This window comes from Rattus norvegicus, chromosome 5 (assembly GCF_021556685.1).
Source record: "Rattus norvegicus strain SHRSP/BbbUtx chromosome 5, alternate assembly SHRSP_T2T, whole genome shotgun sequence".
Taxonomy (NCBI): Eukaryota; Metazoa; Chordata; class Mammalia; order Rodentia; family Muridae; genus Rattus; species Rattus norvegicus.
In genome coordinates, this window is record NC_141538.1 from 145,122,697 (window position 1) to 145,142,118 (window position 19,422).

The 19,422-nt window shown below is 49.8% G+C and overlaps 1 protein-coding gene across 4 annotated transcripts in view; it reads left to right on the top strand.

Moving 5' to 3' along the window:
• The window catches only part of Kiaa0319l (KIAA0319 like), a 92,895-nt gene that overhangs the window by 67,620 nt on the left and 5,853 nt on the right, over positions 1-19,422 (top strand). For all 4 annotated transcript variants that reach the window (XM_087659907.1, XM_087659908.1, NM_001159655.4 and 1 more), the window contains 13 exon segments: positions 11-98; positions 1,363-1,455; positions 3,456-3,588; positions 6,952-7,180; positions 8,261-8,384; positions 8,881-9,013; positions 10,622-10,770; positions 11,640-11,791; positions 12,081-12,219; positions 13,192-13,351; positions 17,351-17,493; positions 18,049-18,171; positions 18,674-18,764. In XM_087659907.1, coding sequence (XP_087516033.1) covers positions 11-98; positions 1,363-1,455; positions 3,456-3,588; positions 6,952-7,180; positions 8,261-8,384; positions 8,881-9,013; positions 10,622-10,770; positions 11,640-11,791; positions 12,081-12,219; positions 13,192-13,351; positions 17,351-17,493; positions 18,049-18,171; positions 18,674-18,764 — 1,757 coding nt within the window.

Consider the following 19,422-nt stretch of genomic DNA (forward strand, 5'->3'; position numbering starts at 1 on the left):
CCCTTGTCAGCTGACTCCAGGCCTCTATGAATTCAAGGTGATTGTGGATGGCCAGAATGCCCATGGGGAAGGCTACGTGAATGTGACAGTGAAGCCAGGTAACTGCCACAGAGCTTTGACCTCTGTCAAAGAATAGACCCCTATTCTTTGGTGGGGGTGAGGGTGGGGGGCGTATCCTATTTACTGGGCAATTCCTAGTCCAGCATAGCAATTGCAGCAAAGTACATTGTGCTGAGCCCAGGAGCAGTAGTCACTGGTCTGTACCCTAAGACCAGAGCAATGACCTGTCTACCCCCACGTGGACAGAGCTGGGAGATGTTGTGTTTTGACTAAGAAACGTAAGAAACCTGGAAGCTCTGGAGCATCACATAGGAGAGCTGGCTAAGTGACTTCCAGAAGTCAGAGCTCCTTGCTGAAAACTACCAGTTCTCTCCCATATTGGAAACTCAATCCTGAATCCATACTATGGTTCCTTTAAAAGCAGCCTGTTGGTAGAGGACAGGAGACCAGCGAGGCACTGGATTGTGCTTGGACAGACATTTCTAGAAGCTGGAGATAGGTCCTTGTTCTGACACAGATCAGTGCCACCTTCTTCTTGTGTTGGCACTACATGTTTTCATTTCCTGAGCTCCAAACCTAAAACAAGCTTCACCAGACACTGAGTGTGTGAGCCGCAGACTAGGAGGAGCTCAGTGGAGAGGTGCTGATAGCATGGTGAGGTCAGTGCCATGCTCAGCAGGACAGGAGAAACACAAAGGGCAAGTGTGTACTTAGGCTCAGCATGGAGACCATCTGGTCGCCTGTCAACGAGAATTGAGCAGCCTTGCATCTGGCACTCAGGTGGACTAGAGGGCTTGTGGTACACTGCCGTCTCCGACAGTTGAGAGGTCACTGCATCTCCAGCAGGCTTGTGCCGAAGGATGCTTCACTTGCTAGAGTTTCAGTGCTCATTCATTTCTTGTCCACCTCTAGCTGAGCTCAACGGAAGTAGTGATTGGTACCCATGGAACTTTTTGTAAGCTTGGTACACGTGAGCACTGAAAGAACACATGGGGCCATGTAGCGATGCATTTATTTCAGTCTGGCTCTCAGGAAGTTGTGAGTTGAAGATCAGTCCAGGCTACATAGCTGGCAGGCTCAGTGCTAGCATGGTCTTAGGAACAGTCAGGTTTGGAACAGGCCCGACCAGGTGTCTCACATTACCAGGGCAGCCTGGTCTACAGAGCAAGTTTTGGGACAGCCAGGGCTACACAGAGAAACCCTATGTGAAACTATTAATTTGTAATCAACACAGACATACTCTACCCCTCTTACAATTTTAAGTTTTCTCTCCCAATTTCTTTTTGTGTCATTTTCTCGAAGAGCCCCGTAAGAATCGGCCTCCCGTTGCCGTGGTATCACCTCAGTTCCAGGAGATCTCGCTGCCAACCACCTCTACCATCATCGATGGCAGCCGTGAGTACCTAAGCGCTGTGGAATGTGGTCTCTGCGAGCTCCCAGGCTAGCCGCATCCATGATCTATTTAGATCAGTGTTTAACTGTGTTACCTGAAGGTCAGCCAGGCAGAGCAACTGATTAGAAATTTCCCAGTCAGGCCACAGTTAAAATCTTGCTTGAAGTAACATTTCTACTCAGAGAAAACAGAATTGGGCATACAGTTAGAATTACTTTTGGTTGAAAGTGGCTGGTTTTCATATTTGCTTAGATATTTCCTTTCTTGATTGTAGAAATCAAGTTACATCAGTAACCAAGAGGGCTGCCTAGGGATATTCAGAGATATCTCTGCACAAAGGCTGTCATCAGCCTCTTGAAGAGGCTCACTGTACACCCTGCCTGGGACTATGTTCCTTTTGGTTTTGTTTTAATGATTTTTGAAGATTTATTTTTGTTATTTTAATTACGCATGGTGTGCGTGTGTGTGAGCGCGCGTGCGTGCGCATGCACACATGAGAGTGCAGGTGCTCAAGGACACCAGAGTCATCCCATCCCCTAGATAGAGCCAGAGTTACAGATGGTTGTGAGCTGCTACGCATGGGTTGGAAACGGGAGTCTGGTCCTCTGGAGGAGCAGGATGTGCTCCTGAGCCGCCCCTTCTCCACCCCCCTCTTTAATAAAGAGACCATGGACTGAGGTTTCTGGAGCTGTGGGCGTGGGCATAGCTCAGTGCTGTAGTCTTTTACAAGCACAAGGCGTGGCTTAGTCCCTAGGCCCGATCCCAAGTGCTCAGGTAGGTTCAGTCCTGCCCTCTGATCTGCTCATCCCCACCATGCTGCCTGTCTTGGCTGACATGGTTTTTTGGTTGAGGTAGCCCTACTCTGGCACAGGATACTCAAAAGGTTAAGCATTTTATGTCAGTGGTTCTGCTGAGAGGAAGGGACTGGGGATAAAGGTGTCAGAGGGAGGGGAGAAGGGTTTGGATAACACTTGCTGCTTTTTAGTTTGGAGTGGGTAGAATTTGAATATTATGTAGAGACACCATGAAAGGAGTGTCTCCCAGGCTCCAGGGAGCCGATGGCATTGCTGCCCATGTCCTTGCCCAGAGTTTTTCCGCTTATTTGAAAACTGCACATGCAGTATCTTTCTTCTTATTCACACAGCCACACGCACGCACTCATTTATGATGCCTCATCTCTGTGTATGGAGGATTTTTCTAATCAGGGCATGAAGTGCATATCACTTTTCAAAGACAACTTCTGTGGAGTGTACAGTGTCATGGAATGATTGCATGCTTGTTTGCAGTGTGTGCTGGTGACCACTTAGATTGCTTTCCTTTTTATGATGAGCAGCACTGTCACAAATAGTAAGTGTATCTGTAAGATAAATTTTTAGAATTATTGCAGGAGCAAAGATATTTGTCGCCAAAGTACTTTACATAGAGCAATGAGCTATTATCAATTCAGCTAATGTGAGGCCCCTTTTCTCTATACTTTTACCATATTGTGAAACATAAGATTGTTATATTGCATTTCTTATTGTATGTACTATGGGAAGGTGCCGCCCCTATTGGAGTTCAGAGGGTGACTTGTGGTCAGTTCTTGCCTTCCTCATGGGATCTGGGGATTGACTCAGATGGTCAGATTTGTGGCAAGTCTGCTGGGCCATCCTGATGGCCTGAACCCTTTCTTCCAACAGTATGCTAGGTTAAAAAATAGTATCTCAAAGAGATGTTTTAATTTGCATTTCCTTTTAAGTGAGGTTTCAATATATTTTTATGTATTTAAAATGATTTCTTTTTATACAGTAGCATTTTAACTTGAGATTTCCTAAGTTACAGTCCTTAGGAAACGTACAGGAGCATTCATTAGAGGCCAGCTGACCCAGTGGGGAAACTGCTTTGGAGAGTCTAACTTCATGTTTTTCCAGCTTGAGCTCTCTGAGTGGTCCCTTGGTTCGTGTAAACCGGGTAAGTGCCGAGGCCGGGCATTCTGTTAGAACCGATTTTCTTTGTGATCCAGAGAGCACAGATGACGATAAAATTGTCCAGTACCACTGGGAGGAACTTAAGGGACCTCTGAGAGAAGAGAAGATCTCTGAAGACACAGCCATACTAAAACTAAGTAAGCTCGTCCCTGGGAACTACACTTTCAGGTAAATTAGGCTTCAGCTTCAAGTTGATCTTGTAGGAGTGACTGAAAATAGCAGTTTGCACTGGGGTTGGTGGAGAATTCAGCCGTGGGAGTGGTTACAGTAGTGACTGATGTTTCCTAGGGCACAATCTCTTCAGAAACTCTACATTGTTCTAAGAGCCACGTCTGGAGGACCCCAAACATTTCCCAGGACTTATGTGTTAGGGGAAGGGTCCATTTTCTCTTTCCTTCTTGGCACTGACATCAACAAGTTTTCTTTTCCCTCTGGGAAATGCTTTCTCTGTGTAGACCTGGCTGTCTTGGAACTCTCTCTGTAGACCAGGCTGGCCTTGAACTCAGAGCTCCTCTGGCCTCTGCCTCCTGAGTGCTGGGGTTAAAGATCACCACACCCAGCAGGCTTTGCTTTTCACTAGCAGTCCGGTGATTTCTGGAGTCTTTTGTTATTGGAACTATTTGAAAATTTTGATTCAAAGAAAATCCTTTCAAGAATTAGCATTGACATTTAGAATGTGTTTATGAGTGAGGCTTTAGGCTTACTCTAGGGCACTCTATATACTTGCATAATTTATGTTGTAGTTTATCTGTAATGAGCATCATGCCCTTATGTAGATGTAGGGTTAGGAAAGTTGTTTCCTCTGAGGTCACACAGTAGAGGTCAAAAGTTTTTCTTTAAAAAGATTTATCTATTTATTTTATGTATGTGAGTACACTGTAGTTGTCTTCACACACCAGAAGAGGGCATCAGATCTCATTACAGATGGTTGTGAGCCACCATGTGGTTGCTGGGAATTGAACACAGGACCTCTGGAAGAGCAGTCGGCGCTCCTAACCGCTGAGCCATCCCTCCAGTCCATCAAAAGATTTTCTAATCCTCCAGCCATGGCTCATCCTACTTCACCCCATGACACATGCGTGCCCACACACACATGTACACATACAAACTCACATTCAACACACTCATACTTACTCACACATGCTCACACACACTCATACTAACACACTCTCTCATACACACTTATATATACACACACATACTCACATGCATTTACAGACACATACATACACTCATACATAGGCATGAGTCACATAGTGGCAGATGCTGCTGAGACACTCAATACACAAGGGAGGATGAGACGTTCTTCTCTGGAGAGAGTACAGAGTGCCTCATGGGAAACTGAGGCCTATGAAGTAGATAGCACTCCAACCGGTGAAGGAGGGCATTCCAAGAATAGTATATTTGAAGACTATGGGCGGGTCTGGAGGTCATTGCGTTCTAGACACTGTTAGAAACACGGAGTTGATGTCATAGCACAGCCCTTCCCTTCACGTGCTCTGACTTGGTGGCACTCTCACTGCTCTTAAAGCACAGGAGTGGACAGTGGTTTCCAGTGCAGCCTGAAGTCCTCTCACTGGCTTGAACAGGAGTTTCGAGTTGATGTTTACCTTAAATTTCTGGAACTTCCTCACTTAATATAGAATTTACCTTGAGCTAGGTTGATTTTTTTTCTTTTTCTTCTTCTTTTTTCTCTTCTTTTCTTTTCTTTTTTTTTTGTTATTTTTTTTTAGGTTGATATTTTTTAAAATAATGACAAAATTGGACATAGTGGCACAGACCTGTAACCACAGCACTTGAGGGACCGAAACAGGGACCTCATACTGGGCTAAATATCAAGGCCATCTCAAACAAAACAAACCAAAATGAAAAATAAACCCAAACAAAACCAAAGGCTACAGTAATGACCACTGTTTCTGGAACATGTACTCTGTGCAAAGTGTTTTTCTGATCTCTTTCCACTAGACAATTTTTTTTTTTTTGGTTCTTTTTTTTTGGAGCTGGGGACTGAACCCAGGGCTCCACTAGACAATTTTATCTCATTTAATCCTTTAAACGGAAATTCTGGTTATTCTCATTTGACAGATTAGGTAATTTTGGCACAAGGAGGTTAAGTAACTTGCCCAAGGTCACATAGCAGTCTGCCTTCAGGGTCTGAGCTTTCTACCACAGCGGTAACATATGGTTTTTGTGGTAGATGGGGGTAGGAAATGACGCTTTTTTTTTTTTTTAAAATCTATGCTATGATGAGAGTGGACTTGACTAGCATTTGGATTCTGTTTGATTGCTTGCAGATCGTCTCTCCCCTGCTTTTACATGGCATTAGTCGGCCTTAGCCCTGCAGCCAGGCGCTGTTCTCTAAGGTCTCTGGAGGCCGGCAGGGACCCTTCCAGAACAGTCAGAACAATGGCAATGGTTCATGTGTCTGTAGCAGGTCAACAATCACGTCAGGGGCCTGGGAAGAGGCAGAGTACTAGGATCCTCTTATCTAACACTTGAGCTTGTTTAAGAGTCCAAGCATCTATGCCGTTTTATAAAGGCTACAATACCCAGAATGCCCTACAGACCACAGGTAAAAGGTAAGACAGGAAGGAAGCCCCACAGACGTCTGGCTCTGTCTGAGGCTGCTGGTGAGATTTAAACCAACTGCATGTCTTTTCAAAGCTTTTCCTCTTTCTGTCAGCAAAGTGGAAGGATCCCAAACTTCCCTGCTCGCTTACACTCACATTCTGAGGTGGCGCAAGCAGCTTCAGGCTGTTCAGCTGGAAGGCACCGTTTAGGTGGAAGTCTGCTCTTATAAAAGAACATTTCCCCTCAAGCCCTGCTTCTCCCGGCACATGCTGTAGGCACGTTGTGTAGGAGCCTTCCTCGCCATCTCAAGTTCCCGCCTTGCTGGAGCCAGCCTTCATGCTCTGTCCCAGAGCTCTGGGCCCAGCATGTCCACATCCATTTTTATGTTTTAGCATGGCTGAAATACAAAGTGGGGTGCTGCCTGTGAGCTCTGTAGGAATGGAGGCCAGGGATGATTCCTTCTTAAGAATGGGTTTCTGAGCTGGGTAAGGTGTGTGCCTGCATTCCTGGCACTCTGGAGGCAGAAGCAGAGGCAGACAGATCTCTGTGAGTTCGAGGCCAGCCAGGGTTTCTGGGCCTTGATATCCATGGTGCGAACCCTGCAACACTTATAAGGCCTCCGTACATGGATAGACACAGCAGTTTGTGCTGCTGCCATATAGGGGCTGGGTCACAGATCCTGAAGCCACTGCTGTCCTGCTGTATGACTCTGGGCAACTTACTCTCAGTCTCTTCATATGGGTGTGGAGAAGCGTGAAGGTTAGACCTTAAGGAGCTGTTGTGGGTGTTCAGGTAGATATAAAGCACTTGGAACTTTGCCTGGTACACAGGAGAGCCTCAGTCAATGTTAGTTCTAGCATGACTCTGCTCCTGCAACAGGATGGGTAGGAGGGGAGCTGCCAGCTTGGTCCTGCCCCATCCTGATGTCCGTCCTCCCTACTGACGCTTCTGTACCAACAGCTTGACTGTTGTCGACTCTGACGGGGCTACCAACTCTACCACTGCAAGTCTGACTGTGAACAAAGCTGTGGACTACCCTCCCGTGGCCAATGCCGGCCCCAACCAAGTGATCACCCTGCCCCAGAACTCCATCACCCTCTTTGGGAACCAGAGCACTGATGACCACGGCATCAGCAGCTACGAGTGGTCACTTAGCCCGAGCAGCAAAGGGAAGGTGGTGGAGATGCAGGTAGGAGGGACCACTCACCTTCTCTCTCAGGGGGCAGGGAGTCTCTGGATTTCATCTGCTACTTAGGGTTTATCTCTGCCCCATTTTATTCCCAAAGTCAGGCTTGTGCATTTAGATTTTTTACACCCTAAATAAATTCAGAAAATTGCTGGTCTGATTAACAGATTATCTGAAACTTTTAGTATTAGGAGGCGAGGTAAGAAACTTGTCTCTTGGGCTGGAGAGATGGCTCAGAGGTTAAGAGCACTGACTGCTCTTCCAGAGGTCCTGAGTTCAATTCCCAGCAACCACATGGTGGCTCACAACCATCTGTAATGGGATCTGATGCCCTCTTCTGGTGTGTCTGAAGACAGCTGCAGTGTACTCACATACATAAAATAAATAAATCTTTAAAAAAAAAAAACCAAAAAACTTGTCTCTTATGGATGACCCAATCCAGAGGGTCACACTACACAGATGCCACCAGCGTGCAAACCTTCCTAAGCTCATTGGAGTAGATCATCTAGCTAAAAGATGTCCTCCCCAGAAGTCTGTAAAATGAGTGACCTGGGCTAGGCTGTGGTGAGCAGGAATCTGCTGCTCCTGGGTCCTGCTGGCTGCTGTCACATAGAGAGATGATCTTAGTGCTACTTGACAGCCTTGCTAAGAGCAGACAGAAATGAGACTCCTGGGTGGAATTTTCCAACATGGAGCACTACAGGATAGGCAATCCCTGCAAGCAGGGATCAGCCCTGGCCGGCCAAGGAAGCCCCTGCATTGGCGGTTTTCCTCCAATGTTCCTTCTGATAGGCAGGAAGGGCTCTGCAGCTTCAGGTTTCTAGAGGTATGATGCAAAGCATGTTTTACCTGGCTTTGTTCATGTGTTTTGATAGGTTTCTCTGCTGTCACAGGTCTATAGAAAGTCTTTATTTAGTACCGTGTCTCACGCTGTCCTGTCAGTGGTCACTCAGTGTGCTGAACGGGGACCCCCGTACCAAGTTAGGTTTAAAGACCTGGCTCAAGCATTTCTTTCCGAGTGAGCACTGTGTGTACTGCTGTAGTCCTGGGAGTCATTACCCATGCCTGACTTTCTGCACATAGGGAGTTAGAACACCAGCCCTGCAGCTGTCTGCGATGCAAGAAGGAGACTATACCTACCAGCTCACAGTGACGGACACCGCAGGACAGCAGGCCACCGCTCAAGTGACTGTGATTGTGCAGCCTGGTAAGCTCCTCCCCAGGATCCTGCCAGCCCTGGTGCCACAAGGGCTGGTGTTGTGGGCTTCAAGTAGAGAGGCAGGAGGCAGACATTACCCCACCAAGCCTGAGAACCACAGCTTTCCCCCTTCTCCTTACTGTTCCTTCATAGCTCCAGTGAGTGCCCTTCCCTTGCTAGTTACTGAGTGATGGTGAGGGCCTGGGAGATAGAGTCACCACCACACCAAATGCTGCTTGATCTTAGGGCTGTTGCAAAGCCCTGGCTCTCTAGAAGGCTGTGTCTCCCTCTAGCCCACTGCATTAGATGTCAGAGGAAGTGAGCAGTTAAACTGAGAACTGCTCCACATGACTGTGAGCCCCCTGGTGGCACCCATCTCTCCCACATACCTTGCAGTGGTCTGGGCTAAGAGGCAGAGTTCCCATGGCTGCCAGAGCAGATGCCCCATGGCCCCTCCTCCACCACCCGGAGTGTTGCTCTTGATGGCTGCACTTCTTTGTCCTAGAGAACAACAAGCCTCCTCAGGCAGACGCAGGCCCGGACAAAGAGCTGACCCTGCCCGTGGACAGCACAACGCTGGATGGCAGCAAGAGCACAGACGACCAGAGGGTCGTCTCTTACCTTTGGGAGCAGAGCCGGTGAGTGCTCATGGGGGCTGGCTGGACAGACGGATGGACGGACGTACGTGCCTGGCCCTGGAGCAGCAAGGCTCGTCTGTCTTTGAGAGTTGACCCACTCCTACTAGTCTGTCCTGGAGAGTGAGAAAGAGGTTTATAATCCCAAGTTAGAAAGATTTCCTGATTTTTTTTTTAAAAGAAATAATGTATATCATCAGTTAGCCCCAGGTAACGCTGTGTGATCCCAGCCTTTTGCAGGTACACCCGTCTGCTAAAAGCATAGTTGAATTACACTTGAGAGGCAGGTTGGAAGGGGTAATGGAGCAGAAAGATAGCATTGTTCAAAATTACCCAGTAAGGTTAACTGGGGTGGGCAGGCAGCTACTGAGAGGGATTGAACATTCATCTGCAGAGCAGAGCAGAGCAGAGCAGAGCAGAGCGTGCCTTTACTATTCTTCAGAGACATTGTTTTTCAGCTGAGTTAGCCAAAGGCCCAAGACTGCAGCCAAGATTATACTTTTTAAATTGAAATTACCTATTTGAGCTATTCCTGTTTGTACAATTTCTTTCAGCTTTTATGAACCATAGAGAATGGAATTAGTCGTAACATATGTACACACACACACACACACACACACACACACACACACCACATGGGGGGGGAGCTTTTTACAGCACTGGAGGTGGGTGGGAAAGGGTTTTAATTTCTACTTAGGAAGTCCGTGTTAGGCACTAGACGTCCTTTTCCTCAGCTGCTGTGGAGAGCTGGGTCTCCCTTAGCTCAGTGTGTTGTCCTGTAGCTGTTTATTGCACGCAGACCTGATTAGCCCCCAAGCACAGGCTGAGCCATTGCAGTGGAAACAGTGCTTAGTGGAGCTTCCTAGATGAGACTGGTTCAGGAGAGGCCACTGGATCAGAGGTTATAAGTTTCAAAAGCAGAGCTAGGAGCTGAGATTTCTCTGGTCGTCCTTAGTTGGAAGGATGCGTGGGTGTGCAGGGCTCTGGATGCGTGCACCCTAGCCTGCCTGTGTGATGGCCGGAAGCCTGCTGCAGGCTGCTGTGCTGAGACACAGCAGGAAGGAGGCAGGGTGTAGTGTCCTGGTGCTATGTAGCGCTGTCCGAGGGCTGGAGGAGAATGTGTTAAAGACTGAGAGAAGATGGCTTTCTCCTGAGAGGCCCTTGACCCCCTTGGCCTGAATCCTTCCCTGACTTCTCATCACGGTGGGGTGGAGGGCAGTTCAGGAGTGTGGATAAGATGTGTATTGTGCTTCTTCGCTAACAAGAGCAAACCAACTACTGGGCCAGAAATGCTTTTCAGAAACCTCATTCTTAGAGCCTCCTATTGATCTCAGAGCTGCTCAGAGGACTTTATTTCTTATATAAACTAGAATAATGAAGGGTATGAATGCCCTAGAAGCTCATATAAAAGACAAGCCTAGATGTATTTAAAAGCTGATGAGTGGAATTTTCTGACCAGAGGTAGCCTGTGTTTTAGGACTCTCCAAACGGGATATCTTTAAACATTCCCTGTGAGGGTTAGGGAAGCAGTTGTGCCTGTTCAGCTGAGGCCACAGCTGCAGGGAGAGCAGCAGCAGGTCGGCTCCGCCCTCTGATTACTCTCTTGTCCAGGGGACCTGATGGGGTGCAGCTGGAGAACGCCAACAGCAGTGTCGCCACTGTGACTGGGCTGCAAGTGGGGACTTATGTGTTCACCTTGACTGTCAAAGACGAGAGGAACCTACAGAGCCAGAGCTCCGTGAGTGTCATCGTCAAAGAAGGTGCGTCTCGCTGTGGGCGTGTGCAGCAGCCTCATGGGTCTGAGAGCCCAGGGATCCGCCGCGTCTTCTGTGGTACAGGATGGATCTGAGGCAAATAGGAAACGCAGTCAGTCTGCGGGGAGGGCAGCTGTGATTTTCTCAACAAGTCCTGAGAGTAACTGTAAGGTGATTTTTAAACCCTCTTCCCTCTCCACCTGCCCTCTCAGCACCATGCTTCCTTCCTGCTCTTAACTGAAATGGAAAGTACTGACAGTTTGTTTCCTTTGCATTTGGATCTTGCCTCTGTGCTAAGTCCTGGGGCGTCTGTGACTCTGATGGCTACAGTGACACCTGCTGGCAGGAGCTGGGGTGGCTGCTGCCCTGCAGCTTCTGGCTCACAGGCCTCTTGACTTCACAGGGACTGGGGAGGACTTGGGAGAGGCCCTGGGCTGGAAGTAGTGAGGAAGCCCCTGGCGAGCTGAGCTTCCACGCCATAGAGTCTGTGGGGCTGCAGCTCAGGGGGTGACACTCTCCTTCTCTTATGAAGCACAAGGAAAGAAGACACCCCAAGCAACACTTGAAAACCGAGGTGTTAACTAGCAAAACCTGAGTTCCTAATTCTGAGCACCTGGCCTTCATTTCTAGTCACTAAATTCCTTTAACGCTGAGGACTGCTACAGAGCCATCGGAGGGAAGCATGCTGTCCCCTCTGTGGCCACAGGAAGGCTCTGGGTCTCTGGGGTCCCGTGGCTTTTGCTCTGCACTCTTGGATAAGCACTAAACAGCCCCCTATTTAAGGTGCTCTTGGTGCTGAGCTTCTCATAAGCTTTGTACATGGTGTCTTGCTTTCCCAGAATGTCACATTATTTCATTGATGTCTCCTTGGTTAGAAATAAACAAACCGCCAGTAGCCAAGATCACTGGGAATGTGGTGGTTACCTTGCCCACGAGCACGGTCGAGCTGGATGGCTCGAGGTCCTCAGATGACAAGGGGATAGTCAGCTACCTGTGGACTCGAGATGAGGCAAGCCCAGCCGCAGGGGTGAGTGTGCCAGGATGTGATCAGGGTAGGGAGGAGGTGAAGAGGGGGACCCTACCTCCCAGGTTCTATTTTAACCACGTAGCCCCTGTAACAAACCGAGGCTATGCTCTGGAGTCAGGGAGGCCAAATGCCTCCCTCTGGGTTATTCTTGTATCTCCTGATCCTAGGGGCTGTGGGGGGCGGTGCTGTGATGGTCCACTGGCAGGGATGTGGGGCTCAAGCAATAGCTAACTCCAAGAAAGGAGTGGCACTCTATCCCAGAACACAGCCATGTCGTCCCCACCCACAGGAGGTGCTGAATCACTCTGACCATCACCCTGTCCTCTTCCTCTCCAACCTGGTGGAGGGATCCTACACGTTTCACCTGAAAGTGACAGATGCAAAGGGTGAGAGCGACACAGACCGGACGACCGTGGAAGTGAAGCCTGGTGAGCTCAGCCTGCCAGGTCTCTCTCCCGACCGACCGTGGCAGACATGGCCTCAGAGAGGGCAGGCTTGCTCAGAGCCGTGCAGCAGTTGTGTCAGACGGAGCTTGTGCCCCAGCACCTTGTCTTTTGTACATGACTGAGGAGAGCAGCTCAGGGTTCCATGGGAGTTTGAGCTCAGGAATAGCTTGAGTCACGATGTCTCATCAGCATCTAAATGCAGAAAATCATTTATTTCCGTTAGTTGACCCTCAGGTCTTATTAGACAATCCAGCGAAGGTGACGTCATGATGTGCACACATTTTTCAGGGTTTCAGCAATCATGTCCTCCTTAAGGATGGGGGTGGGCAGGGCCGATGGCTCCCGGGCCAGCCCCAGGCATAGCCTCTGTCTTGGAAAGGGTCCTGGGAAGACATTCAGTCCTTGCCTTGCCTCCAGGAAGGACAGTGGCCAGCAAGCATGGCCACATCCAGGTTCTAGAGGTTAACAATGTGGTGCTGAGGCCACTTCTTGGCTACCTGGACTTTGTCTGTGTTTACTGCATTCACACCATTGTTAGGATGGTTGTGTGGGGGGAGGTGCATGGAGGGGTCCCACCCATATTTATAAGCAAAGCACAGCATGTCCCTAAAGTCAGGCCGGCTCGGGACATGCTGACACATAGTAGGCTGGAGAGTTTAGCTGTGCCTGACACCATGTGTCTCACCTCCCGTCCCTCCATGAAGCCTGGCTCCTCCTGGCCCATGCCTCATCCTGGCACACATGTGAGCGAGAGCTCTCAGGGCAGCAGAGGGCTTTCCAAGCCAGCGCCTGCGGCTTTTCTAGGCCTGCTGCCTGCATGCCTCTTCTTTCCTACTTGAAGGACATCTAACTGCTGTCCCTGCTTCCTCTCCCATGCCAAAGCAAATACAGTGAGTGACAGGTCTGTTTAACTCTCCCACTTCTGAAGCCATGACTGATCTTCCTGCTTTCCAGATCCCAGGAAAAGCAACCTGGTGGAGATCATCTTGGATGTTAACGTCAGTCAGCTGACAGAGAGGCTGAAGGGGATGTTCATCCGCCAGATTGGGGTCCTCTTGGGGGTGCTGGATTCCGACATCATCGTGCAAAAGATTCAGCCATACACAGAGCAGAGGTAGCTGGACAATGAATGTGGGGAGCAAAGGAAAGCCTTGGGGTCCTCGGGCTTCCCGGCTGAGCAGCAGGACAGCTGGACTGAGGGGCAGGGTGCTTTGACCACAGACCGCTCATGTGTGTGATCACCAGTCAGGCCTTGGTCCTGTAATAGATGCCCAGACAGACTCTGCGAACCAGGTCAGAAGAGACCCTGTTTGTGTAAACTGGTCTGGGATGGAGATAAATATCCTCACTGCAGAGCAGGACCACTGTGTGGCCTCCAGGGAACAGCCAGGGCAGTTAGTTCTCCCAGGAGGGCTGGAGGAGGAGGTATGCCCAAAGATATTCCAGAAGTAAACGGTTGCCTTGCCCAGCATATGAGAATTAGGGGGTTGAGAAGGGAGTGCGTGAGTGGTGGGCCCAAAGCAGGATGGGAGGTGCAGGCTTCCTAAGTACACCAGGAAGTGCCCAGAGGTGAGGCCAAGGTGACTGGGAGACTTGCATACAAAGGAAATCAAGTTAGTTTGTTTTAAAAGCGAGGAGACCTCAGGCTGAGATTTGTTTGTTTTCCGGGAGATGAGTAGGGTGGAGGTAAGAGGGGGTGGGGCAGGTTCTGGGCTTGTCCAGCAGCAATAAGGCAAGAGCCCTCATTTAGGTTGTGGTGAGGAGGAAGGAGTAGGAGCCTTGGGGGCAGTGCTGTGCGCGGGTTAGCGCCCATGAGATGGAGGTGAACAGGGCTGGAATTTGGGGTGTCTTTTTCCTCATGTAGCCCAGGGTGGCATTGAACCCCTGAACCTCCTCCTCCAGACCTTCTGAGAGCCGGGGTTATTTACAGTTGGGAATCTGGGGATATAAAGGGAAGAAACCTACCAAAGCTCAGGGGTCAAAGCCAGCATGATGGGTGGAAGGGGCCTGGGACATGCCAGGGCGGTTGGTTAGGGGTGGCAGAACTCTGAAGACCACAGTGTTTAAGCGGGGAACAGGGGAAGAAGTGGCCTGGAGAATGCAGGAAGGTGGTGGGGCTTCCAGCAGAGCAGCGAGAACACAAAACCAGCCCAGGGAGTGTGCCACACAGACTGCCCAAAAGACAGCACAGTGCTCCTGAGCACACAGAGTGGAAGCTGGGTCTGGAGAGGTGGCTCAGTGGTTAAGATTCCCAGCTCACAACTGTCTGTTCCAGGAGACCCGCCACCCTCTCCTGGAAATACAGGTAAACGTTGATGCGGGAGAAGGTGGAGGCCGGATAGAGATGTGCCCTTATGGTTTGGTTTTTTTTTTTTTTGGTTTTGTTTTGCTTTTTGAAACAAGAGTTTCTCTGTGTAGCATGGCTGCACTGGAACTCACACTGTAGACCAGGCTGGCCCTAAACTCAGAGAGATCCTCCTGCCTCTGCCTCCTGAGTAGCTGGGACTAAAGGCATGTGGTACCACACCAGCTCAGATGTGCCTTTTAAAGACAGGCCACCTCTCAGCCTCTTTGTCACCTAGGGCAAAGTGCCAGTCTAGGGAACTGCAGGAAAAATGGGGGACTCAAGACAGCACTGGTGGTACTGGGTCCTGTTGTGTCTGTGTGAGAGGGACAGGGAGACACAGCTCCTGAGGGGAGGGATGGCAGGTGAGGGCAGCTCCAGGGAGGAACACTAACTTTGAGCAACATTAGAAACAGAGCTGAAGCTGAGGCCTCCTGGGCAAGCGGTCACCCCAGCTTCACGTGACAGTCACCTGGAGGTGACAGAGCAAACTGTGGCCCAGGCCTCATCCTCAGAGACTGTGACTCAGGTAGGATGGGTGCACAAGCTTTCAGCGAATCTGCTGCAGTCACTAGGACACTTTCTTTTTCACTTTCTTGTATGCGCCTGTGAGTGTAGAGGCCAGAGGTTTTAGATCCCCTAGAGCTGGCATTAAGGTCAGTGGTGAACCACCTTCCATAGGTGCCGGGACTCCAACTCCTCTACATGAGCCGTGCACATTCTTAACCACTGAGCCACCACGCTAGCCTTAGGACTCTTCTCTTGAAAAACAAAAGTCAAGGGCTGGAGAGATAGCTCAGCGGTTAAGAGCACTGACTACACTTCCTGGGGACCTGAGTTCAATTCCTAGCAACCACATGGTGGCTCACAGCCATCTTTAATGGGATTCGATGCCCTCTGCTGGTGTGCATGAAGACAGCAACAGTGTACTCATATAAATAAAATAATGTACTCATAAAATAAAAAAAAAATCAAAACAAACAAACTCCCCACCACCAACACCAAAAAGAATGCTGTATCCAGTAGCCACCAAATGGCTGTTAGATTGATCCCCGTTGTTGGGAATTGACTAGGTAGGAGCACCGTGCTGTTATTGTAGGGAGGGGCACCTGGCTTGTCCTTGATTTTGGTTGTAACAGAACATGGTGAGAATTTCAGAGAGAACAGGACCTTCCCCACCTTCGCCACCAATAGGTGTCCACCAGGGGATATGGGGGCTGCCTGTCCCCTGTGGGAACCCAGTACTTATTTTACAGATTGGTGTTAGGGGTTAGATATGAAATGTGGGCCGAAGAGGTGGCTCAGTATGTAAAGGAGATTGCCGCTAAACCTGATGACCTGAGTTCAATTCCTGGGATTCACATGGTAGGAGAGAATCAGCTTCCACAAGTTGCCTTTTGCGCTCCACACAGTCACATACAAATAAGTGTAGTAAAAATTTTAGTAAGATGTTTGTGCAAATCCATAATACATAGAATTTGATCAGAGATGGCTTGTTTGTTTGCTTTTGTTTTGTTTTGAGACAGGGCAGGTCTCACTGTGTAGTCCCCACCTACCTGACCTGTAACATGCTATGTAGGCTAGAACTCAGAGAGGTCTACCTGCCTCCCCTCAAGGGCTAGGATTAAAGGTGTGCACCACTGCCCTGCCTATCTGATCAGTGGATATCACCGGAAGTTTATTTTGAGGCTGCTGGGTTGTGGCCTCTCTGGGAGATTTGGGGTCTGTGGTCTCAGCACATTTTTGCTGATATGACTTAGTAGAGATTGGTGCTGTGCGAGAGGGAGTAAAGCTGTGAGGACTACTGGTAAAGGCAGAAATAGAAGTTGTAGCTGTGGACTACAGGAGGAAATAGTAATTAAGGAGCCTCTATCTTTCGTGGTAAAGGGTGTGGTCTGGAGTTTGCAGGACCCATCGTTAGCTTTAGTCACGGACAGCACAGCTGGAACTTTAGTCACGTCACCGGTGGAAGGCACTGCTGTACTTTGGGATACCTTGTCCTGGAAGCGGCTGCTCTAGGGCCCCTGGGATACTTGGGGCCTCAGCTGCCCTGCACACTAAGGGGTCAGTATCCTGGGTGTACCTCGAATCCATGTGGCCCAATGACTGGGAAGGTTTGCTTTGTGAGCTAAGGGGCAGGCCCTCAGAGAGACTGAGGTTAAGGCAGAGAGAACAGTCCTGAGTTCAAACTGCAGGCAGAAAGCAAACAGATTCTGGGCTTGGAGTGATGTCATTTCAAAGCAGCAACCCCACTCTGTAGGGTCTGTCCTTTTGCTGTCACAGTAACCGCTGACTGGCTTACAGGTAATCTTTCCAGTATTTACATTTACGAAGCACTGGCAAGCTCTACAGGTTAAACTGGGTACAAATTCAGTTGCCTGGCTGTCTTAGCTCGCAAAGGCTGGCCACAAAGATGGACCCACAGCCAGACCCTATCCTCCTCTCCCTCCTGTTGGCTGTTAAGACTGCAGCCTCCAGCAGTCAGAGTATTTCTTAAAAAAGGAGTAAGCGTTAGGGTCCTGTGTAACAGATAGGGAATCTGGCTCTGATATAACTGTGTGACCTGGGCAAGTAAGTCAACTCTTCTGAGCCCTCCCTGTGTAAAATGAAGGTAGGACAGAAGCACCTTTCTCACTGCCTGCTGTGGCCATGCATGTCAGCACAGGCTGAGTACTGTGTCTGTCACAGACACAAGGTGCTTTGTAGATGTGGCTAGAACTGCCACCATGGATCGCGTAAGCACACTGACACCATCGTCCGTCTCTGCAGCACCAAGATGTTATTTTTTGTCCAGAACGACCCTCCCCACCAGTTCTTCAAAGGCCGTGAGGTGGCAGCCATGCTCAAGAGCGAGCTGCGGAAGCAGAAGGCTGACTTCCTGATATTCAGAGCCCTGGAGATCAACACAGTCAGTAAGTCGTGGGGAGCTGTGAGCAAAGGCCTCCTACAGACGTTCCACGGGCCCATGGGCCCTCCCAGTGCACAGAGGGACCATGGTTCTGAATAAGGAGATAACTGTATCTTTGTTTTATCCAGCCTTACTTCTAACTCACCGTTACCCTAAGTTTTGAAGGCAGGCAGGATTAATGGAGCTGAGACTCTGAGGCTAAAGAACTGACAAACGTTGGCCTCGCTGCACGGCCGGGGACCGTGCCTCAGGATGGGCGGTCCCATTCTGGACCCACTGCAGGCCTCTTCCCTAATGTTCTAACAGACACGTCTAATTCAGAAAATGTGGGTTCTTAGACATTTCAGAATCGGCCTGGCAGTATTTTCTGTATTGTTCTCCGTTACTCCGTGGAGGAGGCACGTGGCATTGAGAGTCACCGGTCCAGACAGCGCAGGAGGCTCGCTGGGGCTGTTTGACCAGGGTCTTAGACAACCTATCACAGGAAGCCAGCCTGACATGAGGGGACCTCAGTTTTCCTGAGCCCCGGCTCTCTAACTTTTACTTCTGCCTCCTTCAGCATGTCAGCTGAACTGTTCTGACCATGGCCACTGTGACTCCTTCACCAAGCGCTGTGTCTGTGACCCATTTTGGATGGAGAATTTCATCAAGGTGCAGCTGAGGGATGGAGACAGCAACTGCGGTGAGTGTGTGGCTTTGTGCCAGGCCTTGGCTGCAGTGTGGCTGTGCTGCGGGGGCAGGTGCTGGAGGCAGAAGAACTCGGTGCTCTGTTTGTAGAGGACTCTTCCTCCCCCCGCCCCTCCACACTTACTGAATGCTAGCAGAAGGCGCTGCACACCAGTGCCTGGAGGCCTAGCGAGCGAGCGCTGCCAGAGGGCCCTCATCTCTGTAGTGCCTGCCTGCCTGGCCTCCTGGAAACCCACATTCCCCATCTTAAAGGCACATGCACATCTTTAATCCCAGCACTTGAAAGGCAGAGGCAGGTGGATCTCTGTGAGTTCAAGGCTGGCCTGGTGTACAGAGCAAGTTCTAGGACAGCAGGGCTACACAAAGAGGCCATGTCTTGAGTGGGGAAATGGTGTATCCTCACATATTGCAAAATGCTCAGAGTGCCCCTCATGAAGCCACCTTGTGACTGAGGCGGGCCGCCTCTCACGCACACACCTCACCATTTCCCTTTGCAGAGTGGAGCGTGCTCTATGTCATCATTGCTTCCTTTGTCATCGTCGTTGCCTTGGGGATCCTGTCATGGACTACAGTCTGCTGTTGCAAGAGGCAAGATGGTGGGGTAGTGACGGTGTGTGTGTGTGTGTGTGTGTGTGTGTGTGTGTGTGTGTGTGTCTGTGTCTGTGTGAGTATGTGTGTGTCTGTGTGTGTGAGTCTGTGTGTGTGAGTCTGTGTGTGTCTCTGAGTGTGTGTGTGTGTCTGTGTGTGTGTGAGTGTGTGTGTCTGTGAGTGTGTGTGGTGTGTGTGTGTGGGGTGTCTGTGTGTGTGAGTCTGTGTGTGTCTCTGAGTGTGTGTGTGTGTCTGTGTGTGTGTGTGTGTGGGGTGTCTGTGTGTGTGAGTGTGTGTGTGTCGGTGTGTGTGTGTGAGTGTGTGTGTCGGTGTGTGTGTGAGTGGAGTGTGTGTCTGTGAGTGTGTGTGTGTCTGTGAGTCTGTGTGTATGTCTGTGTGAGTGTGTGTGTGTGTGAGTGTCTGTGTGTGTGTCTGAGTGTGAGTGTGTGTCTGTGTGTGTGAGTGTGTGTCTGTGTCTGAGTGTGTGTGTGTGGTGTGTGTGAGTGTGTGCCTGTGAGTGTGTGTCTGTGTGTGTCTGTGTCTGTGAGTGTGTGTGGTATGTGAGTGTGTGTCTGTGTGTGTCTGTGTCTGTGAGTGTGTGTGTGGTGTGTGTGAGTGTGTGTGTCTGTGTGTGTGGTGTGTGTGTGTGGTATGTGAG